Raw genomic sequence first — 26058 nt, forward strand, 5'->3', positions numbered from 1 at the left:
TGAGATCAAGCACACTGTCCTCCTGCAGAGAGGCACGTGTGAAGATAGAAGTCATTCCTGACAGAGAACAAGAAGGCAGCAGACCTATAATGAGTCCCTGCAGAGGGCATGAGGCTCCCACGCAGTCCTGGTGCTGACACATGGATATGTAACTCACAGCTCTGAATCCTGGGCCAGAACTGCCTCTGTGTGCCCGGCTGGCCAGCAGGGAGAGCAGTGCCTCCAGGCCAGGTGTGTGCAGCTCCCGGCTGGGCGGATCAGACTGCAGGCAGCAGTTCTTGCCCTAGTACTTGTGAGGGGGATGGCAGCTAAGGGTAGTGACAACTGGATGCCTTCCAAAACATCTGGAGCAACTGAGCCTATGAAGTCAGCCCTGCCCAGTGCTCCGGGACTGTTCTACAGGTGATTGTATACTGCATAGATAGTCACAATTAATTGTTACAGTGTGTGAGGGCTTGAGCCAAATGTGTGCTCCTAATCCCTTCTCTGCATCCGCTGACTTTGTCTCAATGATTTCCCAATGCAAGGTAGCGGCATAGGCCAAAGATGGAAGGAGGCTGACAGCTGGAACTGCACTTTCACTATTTACATACCTACCTATTTAAGGAGCCAGTAGCTGGTTTTCCACCCTGCCTGGCACCAGAATGGCTGCCTTCCATCCTCACAAAAGTTAGTATTGCTGTCCCTCTTTACTGGAATTTTGTTTGTCGTCGGCATCAGTCCAACAGATTCATCCTACAGCCTAGCAATACCCAGTGCTCCCACGAGATGCACAGAGGCTGCAACTTCAGTAAGAAAGACCTGCTTCCTTTTGTGCCACTCAAAGTTGGCAAAACACAGCTGAACCTTTCTCACACACAGTTTGCCTGACTCATAGCAGCAGCCCACATTCCAGGTATTGGTCACAGAGAGATCACAATATTGCAAGTAGCAAAAGATGTAAATGACCCATATGAAGCACTTAGGCGAACCTCTGAGAGTTCTGTCCTCTTTAAGATGCTGTGCCTGATGCCTGGATTGATTCCATGCCTTCTTCTTGACTCTGCCAAAATAATGTCAGCCCTGAGGAAGAAGCAGCACTTTCCTGTCTTATTTAGGGCCTCCATCTAAATATAAGTGGGTTTTTTGTAAGTTAATTTTTCATTGCATGGAAAATGCTAACTGATAATAAATAATGGCAAGGGCCTTTAATGCTGTGGCAACAAGACAGAGTAGCATTAAAACACCCTTCTCAGACAGGTTAATTTAAAACATTTCTATATGAGAAGGAAAGAAAAGAAATGGTAGAAGGTTTTAAAAACATCCTCACAAATATTCTAGCAATGAGATAATTACAGAACAGGCTGTATTTTCTCAAGAAGCAGAAATACTAGCTTAATCTGCTAGAAATGCTCAGGGAAAGTGCATTTCATGAAAGTTCCACTTTCCTCAAGGGCACCACTGTGGTAGAAGACCTTCTGAGTCCACTGAAGAAGTGGAACTTGTAAATAACATTTCTTCCAGCTGAAGTTTCAAAAATCAGCAAAGGTCAGATGTCACTGCTTAGCTTTACATTCCCTCAAGTCTCTATTCTTGCAGAGTTTGGCTTTCTCTGAAGCAGAAATAAATACAGAAGAAGATTAATAACTAATAAAGTGTTTATTAGTGTTGTCCTTACATAAAGGCAGCAGACAATGGCACTTCAGAAGAACACACAGTCGGTGCTTAGCATGAGTGCTTTAGCTGCTGGGCCTGTGCCTGAACTTGTGTAAGTCATTTTATCTCTGTCTCTCTGTTCACCTGCCAGGAAATCAGTATAACGTGCTTCATACTATAGCAAAAAAGAGAGAATGAAGTTTACAAAGTTTTCTGACACCCTTGGATGAGATGGAACAGCTGAAGCTTTGCAAAGCTACAGAAAAATCTGGAAGTCTTGCTGTCCTTCATTATCACCCTGATGACAAACTAAAGACGCTCCCTTTCAGAATGTTGCTTGCTCGGTCTGAGAAAGCTGAGAAAGCTCTGTCTGCAAAGCTGCAGAAGTACTTGTAGAACTACTTCATAGGCAGCACTTTACCCGGATCCTGTGGAAGATTGGTCTTTGAGAAAGGCTTATCACTTACAGAGACATCTGGTCAAGCACACATACACACAGGGCCTATTTTAATGTATTTTGAAGTTTATTTTTCTTAGTAAATTTTAGGTTGAGAACCTTGTACATTCACAGGAAGTGCACAGCACTCAAATCCTATCCCAGGCTTCAGCAAGAGAAGTGTGGCCAGCAGGTCAAGAGAGGTGATCCTGCCCCTTTCCTCTGCTCTGGTGAGACCCCACCTCAAATACTTCATCCAATTCTGTTGTCCCCATCACAAGAAGGACACAGAGCTGTGGCAGCAAGTCCATAGGAGGGCCACAAAGATGCTCCAGAGGATGGAACACCTCTGAGAACAGGCTGTGGGAGTTGGGGCTGTTCAGCATGGATAAGAGAAGACTCCAAAGGGACCTTAGAGCTGCCTTCCAATGCCTAAAGCAATCCTATACAGGCTGCAGAGGGACTTTTCATAAGAGTATCCAGCGACAGAACGAGGGAGAATGGGTTTAAGTTGAGGGAGAGGAGTTTTAGACTGGATGTTAGGAAGAAGTTCTTCAGTACAAGGGTGGTGAGACTGCAATAGGTTCCCAGGGAGCTTGTGGCTGCCTCCTCCCTGGGAGTGTTCAGGACCAAGCTGGATGAAGCCTTGAGAAGCCAAGTCTATGTGAGAGGTGCCCCTGCCCATGGTGAGGAAGTTGGAGTAGGTGATCTCTGAGGTCCCTTCCAAACAAAGCCATTCTGTGATCCATCACTTTGGCATAGCTCTAAGAGGGGCAAGGAGACTTCTATACTTCTGTGTCAGAGTGCGTAACATCCATTGGTAACACCTGGGTAGCAATCTATGTACAAGCAAAATGTATAACATCTTAAACTATGTTGGGTGTAGGCTGTTGTATATATACAACATCAGAAAAATGTGTTCCTCCTTTTCTTACATACACTATATAGTGCCAGAGCAACACCTGGAGTAGGTTGCAGTAGCGTGGATGAGACTGGGCTGGCATGATACAGAGCTTTAGAAACACCTCCTCAGCACTTCTTGTCTTGGACCATCGTGATAAAGAAGTTGCACAAAGAAAGCAAGCTTTCTGGACAGTACTCCTCAGCCACCTTTTTCTGGTCAACATAATCTATGTCTTCAACACAGTCTTCAGGATGGTGCTCAAGCTTTTTTTCTGTCACAGAGGCAAATGCTAGAGTCTGAACAACTTCTTCTGCACGATGAACTGTGTTCCCTTTTGCAGGGCCTGCTGATGTCAGTAGGCTGGAGTGGGTCAACCTGAGGTGAGCACTTTGTGGACCTTTCTTACATACTTTAGACTTCAGGACACTTTTGGGGTCTTGACAGAGTTGCTTTTGCTTCTTGAGGGATCGGGAGACTTGTTTCCAGAAGGATCTCTGGTTTGCTGCATACTGTGCACAGGTGGAAGGATCCCCAGAGAATTCACACCAGAACTCGCTGTCACCGTGCTTGCACTCTATGTGCACAGTAGCTGTGTTCACATTGGTCACTGCCCAGCTGCACTCAACATTTTCTTTGGTTTTAAATTTCCCTTTAGGAGATGATTTTCCTCCTTTTGACTTCCTCCCTTTTTCATTTTCTTGGTTAGGTTCAGTTTGGTTTTTTCTACTGTTCTCTATGTTTTGTTTTCTCTTTTTGCTTTCCTTCTGTCTTTCACAGTTGGTTAGTAGTAGCTGAGAGACCACAATCAACATACAAAGAAGTCCAAAGCTTTTGATCCTCATGGTTTCTGTTTTGATTGTTCTTCCTTCAAAACAAACAAATAAAATGCAAAAACATTTTCACTTAATGCTGGACTCAATTTGACAGTTGCAGAATTTCCAACGTAATATTGCACAGCTCTTTGACACATTAAAATTATGCTAGTGGCAAAATCCTGTGGGTTTTTTTCTTTGTGGATAATACCTGGCTTCTGGAACCGTTAAGTATTATCCTTGAGAACTGTAGATGGCTGTGGAGTAAGTCCTTCCCATCCAATTACTTAATTACCTATGCTATGTGGAACACAAGAGAGTCACTCCCAAGACTTGCTACTGACCAATGACTGAGGCACCTTCATTAAAATCTCCTCTGCTGCCAGAGAAAGAATTTGAACCTGGGATTTGTCAATCTCGGATGGACATCCTAGGTTATAACACAAAGCAGTTAGTTGGTCCCATGTCTCCCATTTTGTAAATGGCACAGAAACCATTTTGACTCCAACCTTTGGCTGGCTATCCAAAAATATGCCAGACAAAGAAAACCACTTGGTTCAAGTTGAGCAAAATAATTTCTTAGGCATCCTGACAATTGCCTTAATTCCCTGGTTGTGCCAGTATTTCAGATTTCTGTTGAAACCAATGGCAGTAGTCTGCAATTGATGCATTCTTTGCTGCCTTGACTGCTAAACAAACAGAGCTACCTTTTTGCTGCTGGTGAGAATCCTGCACTGTACTGGGCTCTAAGCTACCAAATAGAAGGGATAAATCTGCAAGTTCAGTTTTTAAGTGCAGCTAATTAGCAAATTATTGTCAAGCTGATTCTTACGTCCACACAGAGCATTTTATTATTTCTGTAGGTGTTTCTCTTTATGAAGCAGCTTTCAGGTTCAGAGCATTCCCTAACAGTAGCAGGCTTAAATACAACATGTAGCTGATTGAATCTAAACATATTTTTCAGGCATATTTTCCATCATAGCCACTTCTGTAGCCAAGGTTCTGCGTTAGAAAGCAGAAATTCATGTGTAGGCATGCTAACTAAGGAGCCTGGTTCAACATTCAACTACCTGCAACTACCTTCAGTTACACAAATTTAGAATCTGGAATACACAGACAGCAGCAGAGATGGGCAGGTCCTACTTTGGCATAGTTCTCACTTGACTTGTCTCATGCCCTATACTGTATGCAGAACTTTCACCCCATGAACCCCTCCTTAGAAAGCATCTTCTAATATTTACAGCAGTGTTGCAAATACAGTAGCTAATAACATTAGAAGCAATAACCAATGCACCCTTCTGTTACAGTACAAAATATGATAACTTAAGGACATACCTTGCACAGGGCTTGGAGATACCCAAATGCAGCTCCTGCTGGAACTTGTCTCTTCCCAAAGAATCACAGCTGGGTGTGAAAGCAGCCTGCTCTATATAAAGGCAGAGACACACCTTCAGGTTTCCAGCAAGACTGTTACAACACAATAGGATACTTCAGCTGCACCTACCTTTACCTCTGACACACCTCCTTGGGAAAGAGCCAGCTCTCATTCTTAGCACACAACCCCCAGCTGTGGTCAGGTAACAAGGTGCATTTACACACGTTAGATGTTACTTCAGCCAACTCCTCCTCTCTTCATGGGCAATGATAAGGAATTTATTAGCTCAGGAGCTTCTCCAGATGAGCCTTTCCCAGCCATTGAGGAACATACCCTGCAACACCCTCCACAAGTTGCACTGCTATTGTGTTTAGCAGAACTTGGGTAGCAGTGTTCAGTAATTCTTTGTGAAAGGAAGAGCATTTGACACATCTGGAGGGGTATTCAAATGTTTTGCTGCTTCCTGTCATAAAAATGTATTAGAGAACATTTAAAATATCAAAATAAGTAATTATTCTCCACTACAGACAGCATTCATTATGGTGAAAAAACCCACAAAGCTCAGAAGCAAATTCCAGCTCCCTTAGAAATAGTCACTGTGTGGGGTCTTCATGCTGGGATCAGGTGTACAGCACTGACTGATGCTCCTCCCTCTCTGTCAGCTTCTATGTCTTTGTCTTGCTCTTTGCTGATCCTGTTGGCTTGTAAAGTGGAGGCAGGTTTTGCCACAAGACATACTCTTCCGAGTTATGCAATTATCCATGCCTGGTAATGTTGTGGGGCTTAGCACTGGCTCCAAGCACAGCAAGATGTCTATTCCACTTGCTATGGAATGAAAATCCATTTCAAGTACACTTGCTAAATATAGTGGGAAAATGAAAACAGGAACCAAGAAATTGTTCCAGGAAAAGGAATTGAGGATCCAGGAGTGGAAAATGAGGGACTTCATGGTGTAGGAGACTGTGCTAGGTCTAACTGGGATGGAATTATTTTTCATAGTAGTCCATATGGTGGTGTGACTACCACAGAGCTAATTACACTCTGATGCTTTAGCCATCACTAAACAGCATCACAGCCTTCTCTGTTTCTCATTCTGCCTCCTCTCCATCTCCAGAGAGTTGGCTGGAGATGGGCACACAGCCAGGACAACCTACCAAAGGGACCTAAGGCCTGGGCATCAGTCTGCATGTCAGAGGTATAGAGTGAATGTCTTTGCATCACTTGATGGTTTTTGACCTGTCTTCCCTGCATTTATTAAGCTGAATCATGCTTTTCCCCCCTCTCCTTTGCACTGGCAGTTCTCTCCTCCATCCCACTGGGGAAGGAGTGGCTGGAAGGCGCTTCATTGCTATCTAGGGTCAACCCCTTACAGAGACTGCGGTCTCTATTTCAGTGGCTTCCAGCTGGAAATAGAGAGTTCCCTCCATGTGCAGAACTACTTCCTCACTAGAAATACTGATGGCTAAGCATCGCTGCTACCAGTTTTGCTCCATGACAGTTACCACAACAAAGGCAACAAGGCAGCACAGTCACAGCTTGGACAACTCCTTTGCCACTGTAGATGACTACATTTTAAGAAAGTATTTCAGCTACATGGCAATATAGCTCTTGGGCTAATGCAAGCTATGCCTCCACAGGCCACAGCCACCATAGCCACAGCCACCATAGCCTGACCTGTGCACTGAGAGGATTAGTCAAAGTTTATCCTCCATAATCTTCTGGTTAGCTTTAAAATATAGTGTAAGCATCCTTTAAGTGCACTTGGGCTGTAAAGCTCAGGAGGTCACATCTGGAAGTGGCTCTGAAAAGTCCTGCTGAAAGCTCAACAAGTCAGAAAATGGCTATAAAGGTCTACATTTCACAGCTAAGCCGTGGGTCAGAAGCTTTCAGCATTTTATACCTGACAAAAGTCTCTGAAAGCACAGAGAAAGGCACATTTGGGTATGTAGTGAGCAGAAGTCATTAAAGAAGAAAAAGGTTTCTTGAACCACCTTTCCAAGTTCTAATGCCACTCCTTATGGTTAGCAAAAGCTGAGAGAAAACACATCCCTCAACAGTCAGAACAGATTTGGGGGTTGCTCAGTTAACCAAGAGCGAATGGGATGTCCCTATCTCCTTCTTGCAAAACTTGTTTTTTAGCTTGGGTCATTTCTAACTCTACAGCTCCTCCATGTGGAGATCATTAACAAACAAGAAATGAATTATCCTAAACATGAGGTATTAATGCTTCTTAAAACGAGTTTGCAGAGGACTAACAGTACTCTAAATATTTACAATGTTTTTTTCAGAGTTATTTAGCCAGAAATCCATTTTCTGCAAACAAGTGATTACAAGGTATTCTTTGCCATCTGAGATCACAGAACAGCTTGGGTTGGAAGGGACCTTAGAGATCATCTACTCCTCTAGCTGAGAGACAGGGATGCCTCTCAACTAGCCTTGGCTGCTCGAGGAAGGCCTCATCCACTATGTACATGATTAAAAAGTGTCATTATATGGCCCAGAAGAAAATTTGTCTAGTGACAAGGATTTAAGGTAATCTTTAATTTTGGACCCTGGGTTCTCTCCAAGTCAGCCACACTAATGACAAAATCCTCCATGTACAAATACTACTAGAAAAAAAAAAAAAAGATTAACAGTGAGGAAGGAAAAAAAAAAGTTTGCCCACTCCATCAAATCACTGTGATTGATCCACAGAATGCACTAGGTGCCTGCCCAAGGACACTGCTGCCACTGAGGTGCTGTTCCTGATTTGTTTCAGTAACACCCAAATTAATTGCTGTTCCTTTCCATCTATTTCAAGATATTTGGGGACAGAAAATAATTTCAAACATTTTTGGTGCAAGACACAAAGTTTAGTGACTGTACAGTCACAACCTGGAATTCTGAAGTGAGAGAGACAAACCTGTGAGTAAAGCTGGAGAAGCACTTGCGTGCAAGCCTTGCAGAAACCGTTTAATTGCAAGTATCAAGCACTGCTAACTTCTGTCTTGCTTTGTGCTCTGAGGAGACTCACTGCAAGTGCCCAGGTGCACAGCCAGGAGCTCCCTTCACAACACTTACTGAGCTCCAACACCCAGACACCAACATTACTGCTAACAGATCCTACTGGCCCTCTCTGCAGATGCATCACAGCTGCACACTTCTGACCTGCTCTGTTTGGAAATGGATTCTTACATTACTCTTATTTCTCCCATCTTCCCCCTGCTGGCTGCAACTTACCTGTGTAATACAAATGTAGTAAGACTGAAAATCTTTCATGAAAATACATTCATGGTAGGAAAGTAATGGCTCAGATCTGTGACTGCTCCTACACATACTACCAACAATCTCCTCAGACACAAGTATCAAATACCATGACTCATACAAGCAGCATCATTTAAGAAAGCACACCAAGTATGTTTCCCAAAACCTTATTTTTATTGTTTGCACTAACTGCAGTATCATTTACAGCTTTCACCTCTAACAAATCAAAGTGAATCAGCACACACAAAATCCTATTCAAGGTCAGCACTCTGAAAGTGGAGCCTTGGTTGCATAAATGGAGCACACCTTGGTGTGTAACAAACTCGGGAACACTTTGTTATCCTAACACTTTAAGTACAGTCACTTCAGTTTCATGCATTTTTCAGAGTTGTTAAAAAGTAACATTTTAGGGTGCAAAGAGAAAACAGCTACAGGATTTACAGAGATGACTCATTTTGAACCCACAATTCGTATATCTAAATCACTGAACTACAGCAAGGACCTTTCTTCAGCTGTAAAAATTTTGCTCTGCAAAACAGAAAGAACAGAAAAACAATTAGTGACTTTGCTCCATTAAGCACAATGAAGGTGATTAGCAGTCTAAACACTTTAAGCAACTTGCTGGTTCATGCTGCATCTATTCTCATTTCTGTCAAGAGTTTGCCAGGTTTAGCTGCCAGCTCCCGGTTTTCTCTGAGCCTAAACGAAGTGGGCATAAACCCAATGACTTTGGTGAGGGCTTTGTGTTTTTCAGTCCTGGCTGAAAACATAAGATATTCCAGACAAGAGCCTGCACAGGATCCCCTATTGCCTCTAAAGAAACAGACCAGCAAACCAAGACAGTCTGGTTGGGTTAAATTTCTTAAAGTTCTTTAGAAACTGATTTTTAAAGCAAAAATAATTTTATTTATCAGCAGTTTGGGTGAGCATCAAACTTCATCCTCCTGGTTTCTACACTGTTCTAGCTGATGCCCTTGTTGCTTTAGCCCACTTCACAGGCTTAAATCCAAAAGCCAGCACCAAAGGAAGGAATGACAGAAGGCAGAACACAAGCACAACTCAAAGTTAGAACTGAAATTATGTATTATCAACAGACAGGACAAACATCTCAGCACATCCTAAGGACCTCACAGGAGGTCGTTAGGTAGTCCTGAACTAGTAGCCATTGCTGGGGAAGCTTAGAATGTTCAGCCCCATAGAAGTCTCAGTACAGGCTTTGCCATTTTAGTGAGTAAGCCTAGACCCACCCCTGTCTACTTCCCTGAAAGACTTTGCCCCCAAAGAGCAAAATAAAACTACAAGGGGGTTACTTTGGTCATACTCTGCTGTGCTTCAAGGCAGAGTTTTACCTGAAACAAATCCTTAACCCCTAAAGATGCCAATAATGTAGGAGCAGACGCCGTGCAGGGATTCCCAGCAATGCTCCTGTGCCAGTTTCATCGCTTCCGTTTCGTTTTCAGACCCTTGGCCACGCTGGGTCGGCACTACTGCAGGTTTCCCTGTTTTCTTAGCAGGGCTTTTTCCTGCCCCCCTTACAGAAGTGGAACTTTTCTGGACTTGGTCCTGGTTTGCTGCATCTGGCTCCATCCCAGCAGCTATTTGCTTCATGAGAGCCTCTGGGGGAGCCTTTTGGCACATGGTGGTCTTCAACACTTGTGAAGATTCACAAGCATGTGGGAGCTTCCTAAGCTCCGCGGTGACCTGGTTCCAGTACATCTTGGGATTGTTTCTGAACGCACGACAGATGGAGGGCTTGCCAGTGAATTCACACCAGTAGGACATGCCTTGGCTTTTGCAATCTATCCGAAGTTTCAGCTCCTCATCCCCACTCATGCTCATTCTGCAAGCATCTTTGGTTTTAGTCCGAAAGCTGATGTCTCCAGCGGTGCTTCTTTTCTTTGGCTTCAGCTTCTGTCCCAATCCTCCCATACTACAGATCAGCACTAGCAAAAGAAGGGCAACACTCTTCATGGTGAGAAGAGCTGTCTGAGATCCTGGAGCAATATGAGCTGAGAAAGTTAAACTAGCAAGGCACTGGCTGCTCACAATTTAAAGGCTTGGTGCACAAAGAAGCCTCTTTCCAGTGAAATGTGGGATGTAAGGGTTTTTTAAATCAAAAGATTCGATCACACTCCAATAGGCATGTGCCCATACCTGGCAGCCTGAGGGAGTGTCGAGTAAGCTGTGAACTCCCAAGTAGGTAACAAGACAAATCTTGCAAATGCAGTTAAAAGACAGAGCGATGGTTGTATAACCCAGCAGCACATTCCTGTCCAGGATGAACATGTCAGATTTGATTTTTAACAGATATTTTCCATTCCCCAGCTGCTTTACAGCTATCTTCCCACCAGAGCCTGCAAGACCACACTGAAGCAAAAAAGGACAGAAGTGCAAAAGCCATCTATGCAGCTACATCTGGATGCCTACAAATGTGTCCCACTAACAAAGGCTGATTTGTGAAATAGGGTTTTGGTAGAGTTGCACAGTAAAGACAACTTGAGTACTTTCTCAGTACCTGACATGCAGTGGGGACACATGAAAGAATCAACTGCACATTTTCTGAGCCATGAAAGATTTTTAGACTTAGAATAATTCGGCAAGATAAGGCATAAACCTTTAGCAAGATTAAGTATTAGAGGCCTAAACATAAACCAACCATTTGTTAGCTTTGTCACCATTGTCACACCATGGATTATTTGCAGCCACTAGAGCGAGACAACAGAAGTAGCCTTTCATGGGTCACAGCAGCGGGGAACAGACCTCAAGAATGTCAGACAGGTATTTGTAATTTATGCCCTTTCTCCCCTTCCCCCCATGCATATGCTGCAGAACACCACAAAACAGGAAGAGAACAGGAACATTTTAGTACAGAATCCTATCCTCATAGTTTCTGCTGCAGGCACTAAAAGCAGAGCTAAGGAAAATCATGGGAAACCCCTCGGCATTTTGGGAGTCATGAGGAAGAATCTCTCCCATGCTGTTGCAAGTCACACTGTTTTTCTGCTAGTAAGACCCCACTAGACACTTCTTTCAAAGACTGGTATGCTACACCCATTCTGCCCTGAACAGCTTCTGGAAGGGGGGGTGCATTATTTAGGTATGTTTGACTAACTGTGGCACACTAGCAGCCATGAGCCACACATGATGGAATAGCTGCTGTAGGTAGGTATTCTGTTCTGTCATAGGGAGCCCACTTCAGACAGTTCACACTTCTGTTTTCCGGGGAGCCTTCTCATCTGTCATCCAGCTAGAAGAACAAGAAGAATCTTGTTGCCCACCTCGCACTTCAAGGATTTCAAATCCCTGCTGCAAGCACTCAAATACCTTCTAGTTTGTCCGAAAAAGGTATTATTTACACTTGGTTATGCACAACAGCACTGACAGAAACGAAAGGCATTCATCTCTCTTGTTCCAATGGTTGTTACAGAGCTCAAAACTACTGAAAAGTTACTTTGTACCAGTTTGATCTTTCTTGTTCTGGAAGTTTAAAAACTGTAGTGATCAAAGCAAATCAGACTATGAGGATAAGGACAAATACTTCAGTTTGGCCTCAGGAGCTCTGCTATATTTATACATTACAGATAATATGTTACTGCCAAGTGTCTCACTCCCATCTGACTGTGTTCTCCATCTGCCTGTCCTTCAGACAAAACAGCTCATGGTCTTTTCTGTCAGTGGAAAACAATTGTCCTTTTACAAGTTAAGCTGGAATGCCAGCACTGAACTGTGGGAGCTGAAGAACCACCAAACCTGCTGTCAGTGCAAAGCAAACAACAGATGAAATGGTAACACCTTGAGGACTTGATGGGTTATGTGGACATCCTCCACAGCTCTAGCTCCAATCCTAACATCTCTGTAAAAATCACATCTTTTGTGGAAGTCAGAAGCTCTCTCGCCCAGAGTCAATGTTCTTTCATCCCTTCCTGCTCTAATTCTTGGCCTCTGAAGTCATCAATAAAAGTCAAATACAGCAGATGGTTTTAATCAGAATGAAAACAAGAAAACAAAATATCATTTTCCTAAGATTTTGGCTGAGTGAAGTGCTTCTGAGACAGGTCCACACAAAACAATCGAGAATCAAACATGAAGTAGTTGTTAAGCAAGTTCTTTTTTATTTAAATGAACTGGGAACAGTTTTCTCAAATTAAAAATAGAAACCTTTAAAAATCTGCAGCTCTGCACATTACATATACACATATGCTACATACTGTCAGTTAGAAATGTTTCCCTTTGTAATCTAAAAATGAAAAAAACTAATGTTAGTCCAGATCAAAGACTCTCATCACTTTTCACATCAGTGTTTTATAGGATTATCCCTACTGCAAGCCAATGAACCTTGCTGGAACAAAGTTCACAATACTGATGCAGGAAGAGACACTCTTTTAGATCAATTACCTCACCTGCTGACATGTTTCACTCCAGTAACAGACATACTTTTGGCCTTGTTGATGAATTCAACTGTTACCTAGTTCAGCAATACAACTGTAGGCCTAAATTCAAGGCTATAACTCTAAATGGTACAAATGTTAACTCCAATTCCTATATACATTTCAATTTCAGTATTGGAAATCATATTTTGAAACTCTTTTTTAGCAAAAATAGGATCACTGCCCCCTGAAAGAGCCACAGCTTACCAGTGATACCACCAGGGACATGACAGAAGTGAGTATGAATGAGGAAGAGGGAGATAGAGAATGTAAAGCATTCTAAAGATGACCAGCACAATGTCTTTCATGCTCTTTTTGGGTACTACCGACCTCTACAAAGATCAGCTTTTCTGCTGTATTATGCATCACACACTCCCATCCCTCCCACCCCAAGAGTTTCAAAACAAACTTCTCCAAAAAGCCCCTTTTTAGGCCTATATTGCAAACCCCACTAAATATTAAATAATAATTAAATAAAAAAGAAGAAGGAAAAGCCAAAACTGCAAATGAACTTTTCAGAGACACAAAGAGACACTGTGGATCCCATTACATGGCAAATTTAGTCCAAGCCGGGCATTCAAGAGCACCAAATAGCAACACTGATCATGCTGGTAAATTCTTTTGTGAATAGTATTATACGGTATTAAAATCTTAACTAAAACACTTCTAAGTTTTAAGAAAAACGTACATATACAAAAGTCCTTGTATACAAAATGTGTTTGTATGTAAACATGTAGGAGCTGTATTTAACACAAACCAGTGAGTTAAGAACTCCACCAACTGTCAAAGGGTTGCTAGGCAAAGGCAGTTAATCTAATTCATGTCTACACTGTGATGTAGAGTAGAAAGCCCAGTGTAAAAAAAGAGTTAAAATCCAACAACCAAACCCCATTTTAATTCAAGCCTTGAACAGTGGTATTTGAGAGGCAGTGCCCTGATTGCAGAATATTCTGTACAGTAGTTTATGGCATAACATTCAATAGTACAGTTGGGAATTACAGTACAGGTGACATAAAACGAGTGGCTCAGGATTTGGAAGATGAATGCAAATGCCAATACACTTGGAAGAATGATGACATATTCCTGCAGAGGAATCTTGAGTCTCATTTGTATAGCCTGGAAATAATCACAAAAACAATTCAGGAGAGTTTGAGGAAGACAATTATAATGTAACCGAAGCAGAAGGCAGGCACAGATTCTCATGTGAACATCGACATGCTTCAGTAATTGTTTCATTTTTAAACCTTACAGCACTCATGTTACAGGGAGCAGAGCAGCCCTCTTAAACATAGTGAAGTAATACTAAACCTAGAATTGACTTACAGAGCTTGTTACTTACCCCTTTTCCACTATGTGTTACCACTGTTCCACAGAGCTATACAAGAAAAAACACAAACCAAACCCATCAGCTCCTTCTGCACAGAAACAGCCTAAACACTGTATCTAACTGAGGTGAAACAAGCTCAACTGCACAAACCCTTCTCAGACTTTTATCCATTTAATCAAACACTTTCCAGATAAAAGGAAACAGATTCATAGTTCTTCCCACCAAACTTTCTGGTTACCTTTGTTTGATAAGAGAAGAAAAATCCTGGATTACCTAATTAACAGCACTACATTGGGAACTTAATCCAGACTTCAGTTTTGCCCTGACAAAAATGGTGGCTGCATTTGCACTTATTTGCATCTGTGAGGTGTGCATAAAACATCTACACAAATCCAAATATATCACATAAAAGATCTCAGACTTTATAAACAGAGATACTTGCATCTCTTTCCAGAAAAATCATCCAGTGGATTCTGAAGGACAAAAAAACACAACCCTGTGGAATTCTTTACACCTGCACAAGTACAGGTGTACAAAGATCCATTCCAAGTCATATCCCTCAAAATATCTCCCAAAATAATGTAGGAAATTAGAAAGAGCAAGGATAGCATAAAAGCTAAGAGTTTCATTTTAATTAAAATTAAGCTAAGGTTCTATATGGGAATCTGAAACTGAGAAATTCAAAGCTTGTACCTCATATAATAAGCAGTTTTTCAAATGATCTCACTTAGCACAGCTTCAAACTGAACCCTTATGTTTTACTATGGAAGCATTTTGAGTAACAGTCTAGGAAAAGAAACTCAAGGAAGCCAGGACCGAACTAGTGGGTCTTTGAAAGATTATTTTATGTTAGTAATTTTTAGCTGTTTCAGGAACATTATGTTAAACTATTCAGCCGTCACTGAAATGTCACAGAAAAAGTGCTATGAACTTCAAGAGTATTAAACAATCCTACTAAAGATTCAAAGATCATGAAGGGACGTTTAAAGTCTGAACAATTATTAGTTTCTTCTTTTGTAAAATATTGGAAGTCCTTCAAACAGTGTAGGCAACTCCTTGAGGTTGATGGAAACTACTACAAGATCTGCTGTCATGTAAAGAACACCTGAGGAACAGAAATCAAACAGCACTTGCTGTAGTGAACCGTCATGCAAAAAGAAGGTAAATAATTCAGTGATTCGCTTCAAAAACATGCAGAAAACTGAGTAGGTGATTAAGGGAGTATCTAAGCAAGGACACATGAAGGCATGCAGTTTCAGGCTTGGTTTACCTTGTAAAAACAGGATTGTGTACACCATAGAAATGCTCTTTATGATAACCATTATTACCATTTTCTGTACTGTAACAAAATAAATACGCCCAGGAAGACCATGCTAATGGGGAGATGCACTATGTACAGTATGGCTTTCAGACAGGTACATGAAGGGTGGAACTGTATGCAAAGACAGCCTGTGTCTGTACAATAGAATATAGCTTTTCCTTTGTAACATTCAGGAGTTACAGCATAATTAGAGCTTTACATTTTAACTTTTTTTAATATTATCCAAAAATTAATTATTTTATTATTCTTGTGAGGGGGCTACTCACTCTGGTGAAACAGAACGTCCTACCTCTTTTTGAGATAATATATTACATTACAAATATAAAACTATTTTATTCAGGTGGGAGGGTTTAAGAAATACAAACAAAACTATCTTCTGTTTTCATGGGTAGTTCTGACACAAAAAAACACAGCAAAGGAGGAGTAATTAACCAGACACTAATAAGTGAGTGACTGTAGTTGCACATGCATGTTTCTGCTTTACTGACCCGTGAATGTGCAGTGAAAATCTACCAGTGTGAAAGCTGAGAAAGGCAGTGCACAGGATGACTGAGCAATGTGCAACACAAAGAGGGGAAAACAACCCACAGAAAAATGACCAGTGAAACCAAAGCTGATGGAAAAATGCGTAAGAACAGTTATCATAAAGTAAAATGCCAAGTCCCTGAGACAGAGGAACTGCAATTGAAAAAGGAAAGACTGGTTAGCAATAACTAAGGCAGTAAAAAAGCAAATAAGCAATTCAAGGAGGTTACAAAGCAGGCACAATTCACCTTAACAGGTTATTATTCAGCAAAGCTAATCACTTGCACCTTTAGAAGATACTCATATAAATGCTGTACACGAAGCTCTGAAGACCTCACTCTGAAATGAGTGTCTTCACGTCAGAGCTGGCATCATCTGCACGGAATTGTGGCAAGTCCAAACAACAAAAGCCCACCTGCATGAAGCATTTCGCAGGCACCAACCCACGCCTGCAGTGTTTCCCTAGAACACGCAGTTCTAATCTGACAGCACAGAAGGTTTAAGGATTATAGCACCTTCTTTGAGACTAGAAAAACAGCATTTCAATCTATTTGCCATTTAGCTGACTTAGGAGTCTATACTTACTCGTCATACACATCCTCTGTATCCATTCTACGGTAGTATTTGGAGAGTTTTACAGCAAAAATTATGGCAGGTATTAAAAATATTGAAGAGCCTCCCAAACCAAACCAGAAGGTATTCTGAAATAAAGCAAAATCCAGAAAAATTGATCACAGAGAAGTTATCAGAAAAGTACTGAAATCTTGCTTGGTATTCTAACCCTTGTTACTGGAAGAACAGAGTGCAAATTAGAGGCACTGGATTTGTGGACTTCTCTGAGGCTCCTATACCAGTGTGGAACAGGGCACATGAAACATTCTCCTCAGCCAGTGTGAACCACAAGCAAGAACACCACCAACTTAAAAATGTAACCAAACAGAAACGTATCCAAGGCTGCCCAAAGCTACACAGCCACAGTGCCATAGGAAGTCATTTCAATGCAGCCAGCCTTGGTCTAGAAGCAAATTTGTGTCTCAGCATTACCATACCAGCCACACTACAGTATCGATAAAGAAGAAAGAAAGAATTTGTCTTTCTTGCAGTACTTGTCAAAATTGGAGTTTCCAGCACTTTATCAAGGTACCTTTTAGCCTGTTAATTTGCAGCCTGTTTGTGTAACTAATTTCATTATCATACAGCTGAACTGAGCTATCACCAGATGTTAAAATGATGATTTGTTTAAATATGACTTGTATTGGCTGAAGGCATTTTGAGTTCCAAGTGACTCAGCTACACCCTATCAACAGGAAAAACATGGTCTATCTTCCACCAGACAGCAAGTGGCTACACACAGAACAGAAGCTCTGTACCATATGAGGTAATCAAGAAACAGAACATGATTCTGGCATGTTAAGAAGTTTTAATGGTTATTATCACATTTAGAGTTCTTTGGCTTTGACTGATTACATGCACTTACTGTTGGTATGATTAGGACCTGGCTAAAAGTGCCATAAGGTTAAATAGCTGGAGAGTGTTTTAGGTAGTTTCCAGGTATGTGGCTTCTTATTCTATTTTTAATACACGCTGTCCTCTTTCCAAGCTCTTTTGTCAAGATGAAGAAGCCAGTATTGCCCTTACATACTGCTACAGCCATCTTCAAAGGCTCCACTGTACAGGAATGAATCAAGATCTGTCTGCAACACATCAAGTGATAAAGCCTCGTACTGATTTTCTAGATCCCAGGAAAGATTCTTGAGAAAGTTTTTCCTGCCCCTAATTCATCCCTTTAAGTTAGAACTTCACAGCTGAAACTTCAGATCTTTATGCTTTTCCATTTCTAAGTGGTTCAGAATCAAGCAATCAAACTGGAACCCATCCTTTCCAGAATTTTTTTTCCAAGCCAGTAGCACTGTATGTACTTAACCATAAGAACAGCTAATTTTATAGATATCTTGATAACAGAAACTGAAGTTTAATGGGAACCTAAACCAAGTTCAGCACTTGTTTGGCTTTGGACTTGATCCAGATCAGAACATATTTTCCTTGTGTCATTTTCCATGTGATATTTTATGCTTCAGAATAATTAAATGCAGATTTATGCTCAAAGAATTTCCCACTTTAGAATAAACCAAATAAATATTTAGAATAAACCAAACCAGGTTGGAAGAGACCTTCAAGATCATCATGTCCAACCCATCAACCAATCCAACCCACCCAAACAGCTAACCCATGGCACCAAGCACCCCATCAAGTCTCCTCCTGAACACCTTCAATGACGGCAACTCCACCACCTCCCCGGGCAGCCCATTCCAATGGGCAATCACTCTCTCTGTGTAGAACTTCTTCCTAATATCCAACCTGAACCTCCCCTGGCGCAGCCTGAGACTGTGTCCTCTTGTTCTGGTACTGGGTGCCTGGGAGAAGAGACCGTCATCGGCCTGTCTACAACCTCCCTTCAGGTAGCTGTAGGGAGTGATAAGGTCACCCCTGAGTCTCCTCCTCTCCAGGCTAAGCAGCCCCAGCTCCCTCAGCCTCTCCTCACAGGGCTGTGTTCCAAGCCCCTCACCAACTTTGTTGCTCTTCTCTGGACTCGTTCCAGCAAGTCAACCTCCTTCCTAAACTGAGGGGCCCAGAACTGGACACAGGACTGAAGGTGTGGCCTAACCAGTGCAGTGTACAGGGGCAGAATGACCTCCCTGCTCCTGCTGGCCACACTGTTCTTAATGCAGGCCAGGATGCCATTGGCCCTCTTGGCTGCCTGGGCACACTGCAAGCTCATGTTCAGCCTACCATCAACCAGCATCCCCAGGTCCCTCTCTGCCTGGCTGCTCTCAGCCACTCTGACCCCAGCCTGTAGCACTGCATGGGGTTGCTGTGGCCAATGTGCAGAACCCGGCACTTGGATGTGTTAAATCTCATGCCGTTGGACTCTGCCCATCTGTCCAGACTGTCGAGGTCTCTCTGCAGAGCCTCTCAGCCCTCCAGCAGATCAACTCCTGTCCCCAGCTTGGTGTCGTCAGCAAATTTACTGATGATGGACTCAATGCCCTCATCCAGATCATCAATAAAGATGTTAAAGAGCACAGGGCCCAGCACTGATCCTTGGGGCACACCACTAGTGACTGGCTGCCAGCTGGATGTGGCACCATTCACCACCACTCTCTGGGCTCGGCCATCCAGCCAGTTCCTAACCCATCGCAGTGTGCTCCTGTCCAAGCCATGGGCTGACAGCTTGGCCAGGAGTTTTCTATGGGGGACAGTGTCAGAGGCCTTGCTGAGGTCCAGGTAAACTACATCCACAGGCTTCCCCACAACCAACAGGCGGGTCACCTGATCACAGGAGATCAGGCTGGTCAGGCAGGACCTGCCCTTCCTAAATCCATGCTGGCTGAGCCTGATCCCTTGGCCATCCTCTAAGTGCTGTGTTATTGCACTCAGGATGACCTGTTCCATGATCTTGCCTGGCACTGAGGTCAGGCTGACAGGCCTGTAATTCCCTGGCTCATCCAACCGACCCTTCTTATGGATGGGCACCACGTTGGCCAGCTTCCAGTCCTCTGGGACCTCGCCAGTGAGCCAGGACTGCTGGAAAATGATGGATAGTGGCTTGGCCAGCTCATCTGCCAGCTCTCTCAGCATCCTAGGATGAATCCCATCTGGTCCCATGGACTTGTGGGGATCCAAGCTGCTAAGGAGAGTTCCAATCACCTCCTCATGGAACACAGGGAAACTGTGCCCCAATTGATGCCCCAATTTTGAGTAACAGGAAGTATTTCTTACCACAGAATCAGTTATATAGCTGCATAAAAAAATATCTACTGCTGTATCTATCACATTGGCAATAGGCTTGCATGCTGCTACCTCCATGGCAATCTGAAAGACAGATGAAGAAAACCAAAATCAAATCTCCAAATAAACAGTTTGAAATATTTAATATGAACCTCAAAACTTGCCTGCAGTTACAGATACTGTTTACTGAACTGTTCTCTCTCACCCTACCCAAATTCACAATACGCTGCAATGGGATACACTACCAACTGAACACCTTGAAAGCATCGAGCTTACTTTCTCAAAGGCTCCATCTGAAGATTAAATCTGAAAATTAAAGCCAGATGCTAATGGCATCAATTTGAACTAAGCAGGGTCAGGCTCAGTGCAGTACACTACAAATAGTAGATTTCAGGCTAGCCCAGGAAAAATGATGTTCAATTTGCATTTTATTCCCATCAACACAACTCATCATTTCTACCCTACTTAAACAGCAGAAGTATTTACAGAAGACAGGTTTTCCCCTTCATAGTAAGTACAAATCTCTTACAAACAGAAGATATGAAAACATACTATAAAAGTAACATTTTTATTAAAGTTTTATTGTGGTGTTTGTTGCTTTTTTCACATTCAGCTTCACTCAGTGAGGTAAAGGCACCTTACCGACTCCTTGACCCACTCAACATACTGTTCAAAGTAGCCAACTATGGTATCCATGTACTTTTTTGTCTCCTAGAAACAGAGAAAAGTAAGTGAACTTCTGTCTCCATGACACCATAATTTAATGCATTTGTATTTTAATCAAATACAGCTTACCTGGACAATAACTAGAGAAGCATTGTTATTTATGAGAAGCTGGGCAGCATTAACAGCACTAATGACATTTTTCACCTTAACCTGGAGAGGAAGAGAGAGTGTTTAGTACAAATAAATGCCTTGCAGGAGGTTACAGTGGCTCTGCAGCCAGTGCTGGGAACCTATTCCCTGGATAAACAAGCCTCACTGGAGGCTCTGGAGGGTGGTAAAACACTGGCCCTGGTTGCCCCATACCTAGAAACATTCAAGATCAGGCTGGATGGGGCTCCGAGCAACCTGATCCTGTTACAGATGTCTGCTGTCACTGCAAGATGACTTTTAAAGGTCCTTTCCCACCAAAGCATTCTATACAGTGCTAAAGAAACATGCCCTACTGGGAGCTGGACATTGGACAAGAGGTGGTTAAGAATATAAATCTGAAATCTTTTCTGACTTGTGTTTTGCATTTTGTTTCTTGGTTGTCCCCCCTCCAAGTTCTGCATGCAAGGATTCTAGAAAAACCTACTACACTTTTAGGAACATGAATAACACAATACATGGAATTATTTTAAGAGTTTACAATTCATACTTCAAAAAATAGCCCAAACAGTTTTTCTTCATTCCTTTTTCCTTTGTGAAGAAGAGAAAGCCAGGGTAGTTAAAAGCTGTACAGAAGAGATATCTAAGTCCCTGTTACTACCTCAATGCATACATCTCTTCCAGTAACAGAACAGCTAGAAACAGGAAAAGCTGTACTGAAAATATGTGCCCTGCATGCGTGGTGGATGGATTAAAAACCCATGAAAATGTTTCTGTTGTCAGAAAGAAAAGCTTACCATCAGTTCAGATGATGTCCGCTTCAGTAACCTAATGCTCTGATTTAAAGTGCTCTGTCAGAAAGGAGGGGAATGATTCAAGTCACAATCACAGGTAAAAGCCCACCTGTTTTAACATTGTATGTGTACTTGGATCTTTTCTAGATGATTTTATTTCTAATATGACATACCGCGTTATACACAGCAACAACAATTACACTAAACCTAAAATATTGTGGTTTTAATGCTGAATCAGTACTTCACCAACTGCACTGTGTAGTCATGAGTTGTGCAATGGAAGACTTCAGATTGAACTAAAGTCAGTGGCAATAAACTGACTGAGATTTATTTGAAGGGAAGAGAGAACAGTTTAAAATCAGAACCAAGTGTTCAGAGTATTCTATACTGTGCAATTTCAGCAGGCAAAAAGCACTTACCCTAGCTTTAACATATTTCTTGACAGTCAGTTTTGTAAAAGGAAAAAGAAATGAGAATAATTAGGAGTTAATTAAGGAAGAACAGCACAGAATCAGAATGGAAAAAGAAGACGTCATACTTTTTCCACAAGGAGGCTTTTATAGGGGCAGAAATACTGTATGAACTAGAAGTATCCATGAAAAAGCCAAACCTTGCATGTATGAGATTCACAGCCTGATACTATAGAAATCAGTGCCTGGCTGAAGAAGCCCTTTCACATCTTTTATACAATTAGTAAAAAAAGATTTTCCTTTGGCTCCAAATAATACTGCCAGGAATTGCCAGTTCCAGTACTGGGAGGTGACTGCTAGCTCCAAGAAGTAAAGTGTGAAAGGGCTAACTGCTTTACTACTGCAGGCAAACGGTAAGCAAAAACGAAAATGAGTGATTTAGGGTTAGAATTTTGTGAAGTTCTCCTCTGCTGCTTCTTTTATTCATAAATAAGCACCAACACAGGGGAAAATGGAAAAGAGAAAGGTCACGGGTTTAGACAGTAAAATCCTAGTATTATAAACAGGAAAACTATTCATTAAGCAGATACTGTAACCAGATTACTCTTTAGTGACAACACAAATGCAATCTGTGCTTATCTAATAGTTTAAGTCCAGCTTTCTAAACTGTATTTAAGTCATTTTGCAAATATGTTTTAACATCGCTTCAATATTTTACCATAGCTTGCTCTAGGGGAACGACTTGCTGGTTGTGAATCATTCGAATGTTGTTTGCATGTCCTTTTAAGGCATTTTCCAGTGCTCCTTTTGGCTGCAAAAAATGCAAGAATTGTTTATCAGTCTCCAAGCTTTCCAAGAAAGCAAAAAGCAATGAAAGTTGCACATTATACTCATCCACTGCAGAACAGTGATGCCAACATGGCAAATTCAATTCCTCAGTAGAAGGCGGAGGGTGGGAGGGGGGGGAACACCATGTTAATAATTCAGACCTCAGCAACCAAAAGATTAGACTGCTCTTCTGGCTATGATATTATCACCACATATTCAACTGAAGTGTCACATGGTGCACTGAGTAATTTCAAATACAGAAGATGAAGCACACCCTCCTCTCACTCGCCACAAGCCAGGCTTCACCACTGGAACTTTGCAGCACTGTATCCCAGCTGCAACGAGCATCTTCTAGTAGTGGGTACTGGCCTTTCATGTGGGCACTGTGGACATGACCCTGAGGAATGCCCTGCTCTCAGAGTAGGACAGAAGTTTCGGTATTTTCAGCCAGCAACTTGAAAGGACATCTGCAGAGGCAGTTTTTCATTTTTGCAGCTCCTGCCTTTTAGTGAGAAGTTGAGTTTGTGCCCCAATTTTCAAGTGTGAATGCGTGTCTGGAGCTCATACTTGTTGAAAAACACTGTAAAATCTAATTTTACTCTCAGAAATACATTTATTTTCTGCCTCCTTTTGGCGGCAAAATTACTCAGCTCCCTGCATACACACTGAATATACACTGCCAGCTCCAGTTTGGAAGCTAACAGTGGCTCAGAGATATGCTTGCTTCCTGTGAACGGTCACTGTGCAGCTTCAGGGTACTTCATCTCCTGTGCTGACAAGCTGAATTCACTTACCTAGCAACTGCTGGTAACCTGGGTGATATTGCTCTCTCCTCTATACCCTGACCCCTAGGTTTGATGCAAGTTTTATTCCATTCGCTTCTTACAGTGAGAAAACCTATGTTCCATTTTGTATAAGGTGCCAGAAAATGTAAACTATAAAGCCCAAAACTCCTCAGGTTTCCAGTTAATTCATTGTTCTTGTAAACTTTCAGTCCTATCACTCATAATGAAGTGTGACCATAAAACACCTAAAACAACAAACCAAAAAAACCCCAAACAAAGCCCCAAAAGCCCTACAGTACAGTGTATTGAGAAGTTAGACATTTCCAAAGATATTTTATAAATTAAGAGGCATCACAGGAAGAAATCAAATGTACACTGTGACAGGGAACACTTGTAATATTGCATTTTATTTTTTTCCATATAAAACAGTTCTGCCTGATGCATTCTCGATTCTAATGCTTCCTTCAGATTCTATTACAAAAAACAAGGGAACCCCAAATCCAGCAGCACAATATATTTTGATTATGGAGCTGTGCAGAATATACCTTCACACAGACATCTCAGAGGCAGTTCTGTAAGGAATGCAGCATGTATTACATAGACAAACATGTGATTTTTATTCTTCAACACATTTGAATAACTTCAGCTCTCACTTAGAAAACAGCCCCAAAAACAACAGCAAAACCTTCCCACCCATACAATTTCCAAAATGACACAGTGAAGCCTGAAAATGGAAGTGAGGTGTGGCCAACGATTCTCTCCGAGTTAGCAGACAACCCATGTGAGTACACAGGCAACGTGCAGCTCACCTGGCACTTGCAGAAGGCACTAACCACAAAGTAAAAAGGCATGAGCATCACAACTTTGCCATGAATACACATGTGGCAGAGAAAGAACCCCAAAAGCAACAGATGTGATCAAATTATGAAAAGGCTGGAATAAACACACCAGGAGGCTCTACTGAAGCCCTCCTCTCCCTGCAGGAGGGATGGACATCTGACACACTCCCAACACCACAGCCTGCTCTCTGTGCCCCTTAGATATCCAAGCTATTGTGGTATGTGTGCAGCAAAACTTTCTCCCACTGTCTTGGGCCAGCATCCAACCAAGTGTCCAAGCTATGCCTCTCATTTTGAAAAATGAGGTGACCTTGACATGCACACAAACACACCAACTGAGTATCCACTGTTAACACCGCTGTGTCACTCTGCTGATTCATTTGTGGGCAATGCTGTAGCTACACTCTCTGACCATTGTTCATGTGTCTGCATTCAAAAGGCCCTTCAGAGCAGAAAGGATTTCTTTTGTGCGGTGCTTCCACAATGCAGCCAGCTCTCATTACAGCCCTTGTGAGCTGCCACAGTATTAATTTTATTGTTAACTGCAAAATCTTCTGCCCTCTGACCTAAAGAAAATCAGTTCAACTCATCTTCACCATTATGATCTAACTAATTTTTCTTCCAATTGGTATACTAAAATGTGGACAGCAGGGCAGGACATGGAGTACTTCCCTTGCTCTTTAGACAAACAGTGGAACTAAAAACATCACAACTTCAGAGCAGAAATTGTACATCGATTGGCATACAAGCCAGCAATATTTGAACACTGCTTATATGCAACATTGGCCTTAAAAGATTTTTTCCTTACGTGACAATGCATCACATATAGGAATATCTGAAGTATAGACTTCTCCCACAGGAAGCCTAAACACATGGCTATGGATTTATACTTATGTAGCATATAAATAAAACATTGTATAGATTATTATTATAATGAAATCAGCTTACCAGCTGGTCTGCTCTTGCTTCTAAGTCATTAGCAAATGATAGAAGATCAACCTTGGTAACACTTTTATTGATCTGGAACAAGATGTGAACAGTTAGGGAAGAAAGAAAAGAGTATATTGTTGCTATTATTGAATATACAGACTGTACTTCACACCACTGACTCCGAGTACCCTTTTTTACTTTACATGTTTGTTGACTTCAACCTCCGAGGTGCTTTTTGCTCTGAGTTCTGTCATTCTCAAACCCTCGCCCCCCTTCCCACCACACCAGGTAGCGCTCTGTTTTGCCCATTGTTCAAAAAAAACCAAAACATTTCATTGTATGCTTTGATTCAGTCACATCTCACATTCACCACAGTCTCACCTCTGTCAAATATGCTGCAAAGTTTATCCCTTCTATTCCTGAAGAGCTGAAATTCAGGAGATTCTCCTTCCCCATTTCATCCAGCAGAATGATTTTGCTGAGGTTTATCTGAATGTGTTCAATTTTAAGTGCTACATCTTCTGTATACTGAGAAGGAAATAAAATAAACCACAGAAGTAGTTTGTACCCAGTGTATATTCCTCTGCAGCCTCCGCTCCTGCCCAAGCATCTTAGTTTTATTGACTCATCGTTTCCATGAAGAAGTACACATGGATTTTTGCTGACATCAGCTTAATTCCATTAGTTTGGATACAATCCACTAGGGTAGCATTTTTCCCTGCAGTATAGCTATGCCATGTTCTAACCCACCTATGCATCTCCACAGCAATTAATTACTTGCCTCTCATTGCATTTAAAGGAGGCTCCTCTGAACAGATGTTAATTCTTCCTGCGAGGAGACTGAGATAAAGCAGAATTTTCTGTC

General features: G+C 42.0%; 3 protein-coding genes across 19 annotated transcripts in view; all 3 read right to left on the reverse strand.

Annotated features, from left to right (window-relative positions):
* Window positions 1-1623: 1623 nt before the first annotated feature.
* FGFBP1 (fibroblast growth factor binding protein 1) lies at window positions 1624-5200 on the reverse strand. Its single transcript, XM_068149224.1, has 2 exons — window positions 5123-5200; window positions 1624-3840 (listed from the first exon to the last, which is right to left on the reverse strand). The coding sequence occupies exon 2, from the start codon at window positions 3815-3817 to the stop codon at window positions 3101-3103; it is 717 nt and encodes a 238-aa protein (XP_068005325.1). The 5' UTR covers window positions 3818-3840; window positions 5123-5200; the 3' UTR covers window positions 1624-3100.
* Window positions 5201-5207: 7 nt separating this feature from the next.
* FGFBP2 (fibroblast growth factor binding protein 2) lies at window positions 5208-12433 on the reverse strand. Its single transcript, XM_068149226.1, has 2 exons — window positions 9755-12433; window positions 5208-8933 (listed from the first exon to the last, which is right to left on the reverse strand). Exon 1 carries the CDS (start codon window positions 10374-10376, stop codon window positions 9768-9770), a length of 609 nt encoding a protein of 202 aa, XP_068005327.1. The 5' UTR covers window positions 10377-12433; the 3' UTR covers window positions 5208-8933; window positions 9755-9767.
* Window positions 12434-12494: 61 nt separating this feature from the next.
* PROM1 (prominin 1) overlaps window positions 12495-26058 on the reverse strand; it is a 58537-nt gene continuing 44973 nt past the window's right edge. For 9 of the 17 annotated variants that reach the window (XM_068149208.1, XM_068149212.1, XM_068149213.1 and 6 more), the window contains 11 exons: window positions 25575-25721; window positions 25212-25283; window positions 22530-22622; window positions 21821-21847; window positions 21405-21458; window positions 20590-20670; window positions 20437-20505; window positions 19786-19878; window positions 16591-16706; window positions 15430-16158; window positions 14171-14207 (listed from right to left, as the gene is read on the reverse strand). In XM_068149208.1, the coding sequence (XP_068005309.1) occupies window positions 16122-16158; window positions 16591-16706; window positions 19786-19878; window positions 20437-20505; window positions 20590-20670; window positions 21405-21458; window positions 21821-21847; window positions 22530-22622; window positions 25212-25283; window positions 25575-25721 (789 nt within the window). In that variant the 3' untranslated portion in view covers window positions 14171-14207; window positions 15430-16121. Of the gene's footprint in view, window positions 13949-14170; window positions 14208-15429; window positions 16159-16590; window positions 16707-19785; window positions 19879-20436; window positions 20506-20589; window positions 20671-21404; window positions 21459-21820; window positions 21848-22529; window positions 22623-25211; window positions 25284-25574; window positions 25722-26058 lie in introns of those variants that run through there. The other 8 variants (XM_068149222.1, XM_068149217.1, XM_068149220.1 and 5 more) reach the window with 4 other exon arrangements.

The sequence above is a fragment of the Melanerpes formicivorus genome, unplaced genomic scaffold (assembly GCF_026170545.1).
Source record: "Melanerpes formicivorus ecotype bairdi unplaced genomic scaffold, bMelFor1.0.p_v2 SCAF_18, whole genome shotgun sequence".
NCBI classification, from domain to species: Eukaryota; Metazoa; Chordata; class Aves; order Piciformes; family Picidae; genus Melanerpes; species Melanerpes formicivorus.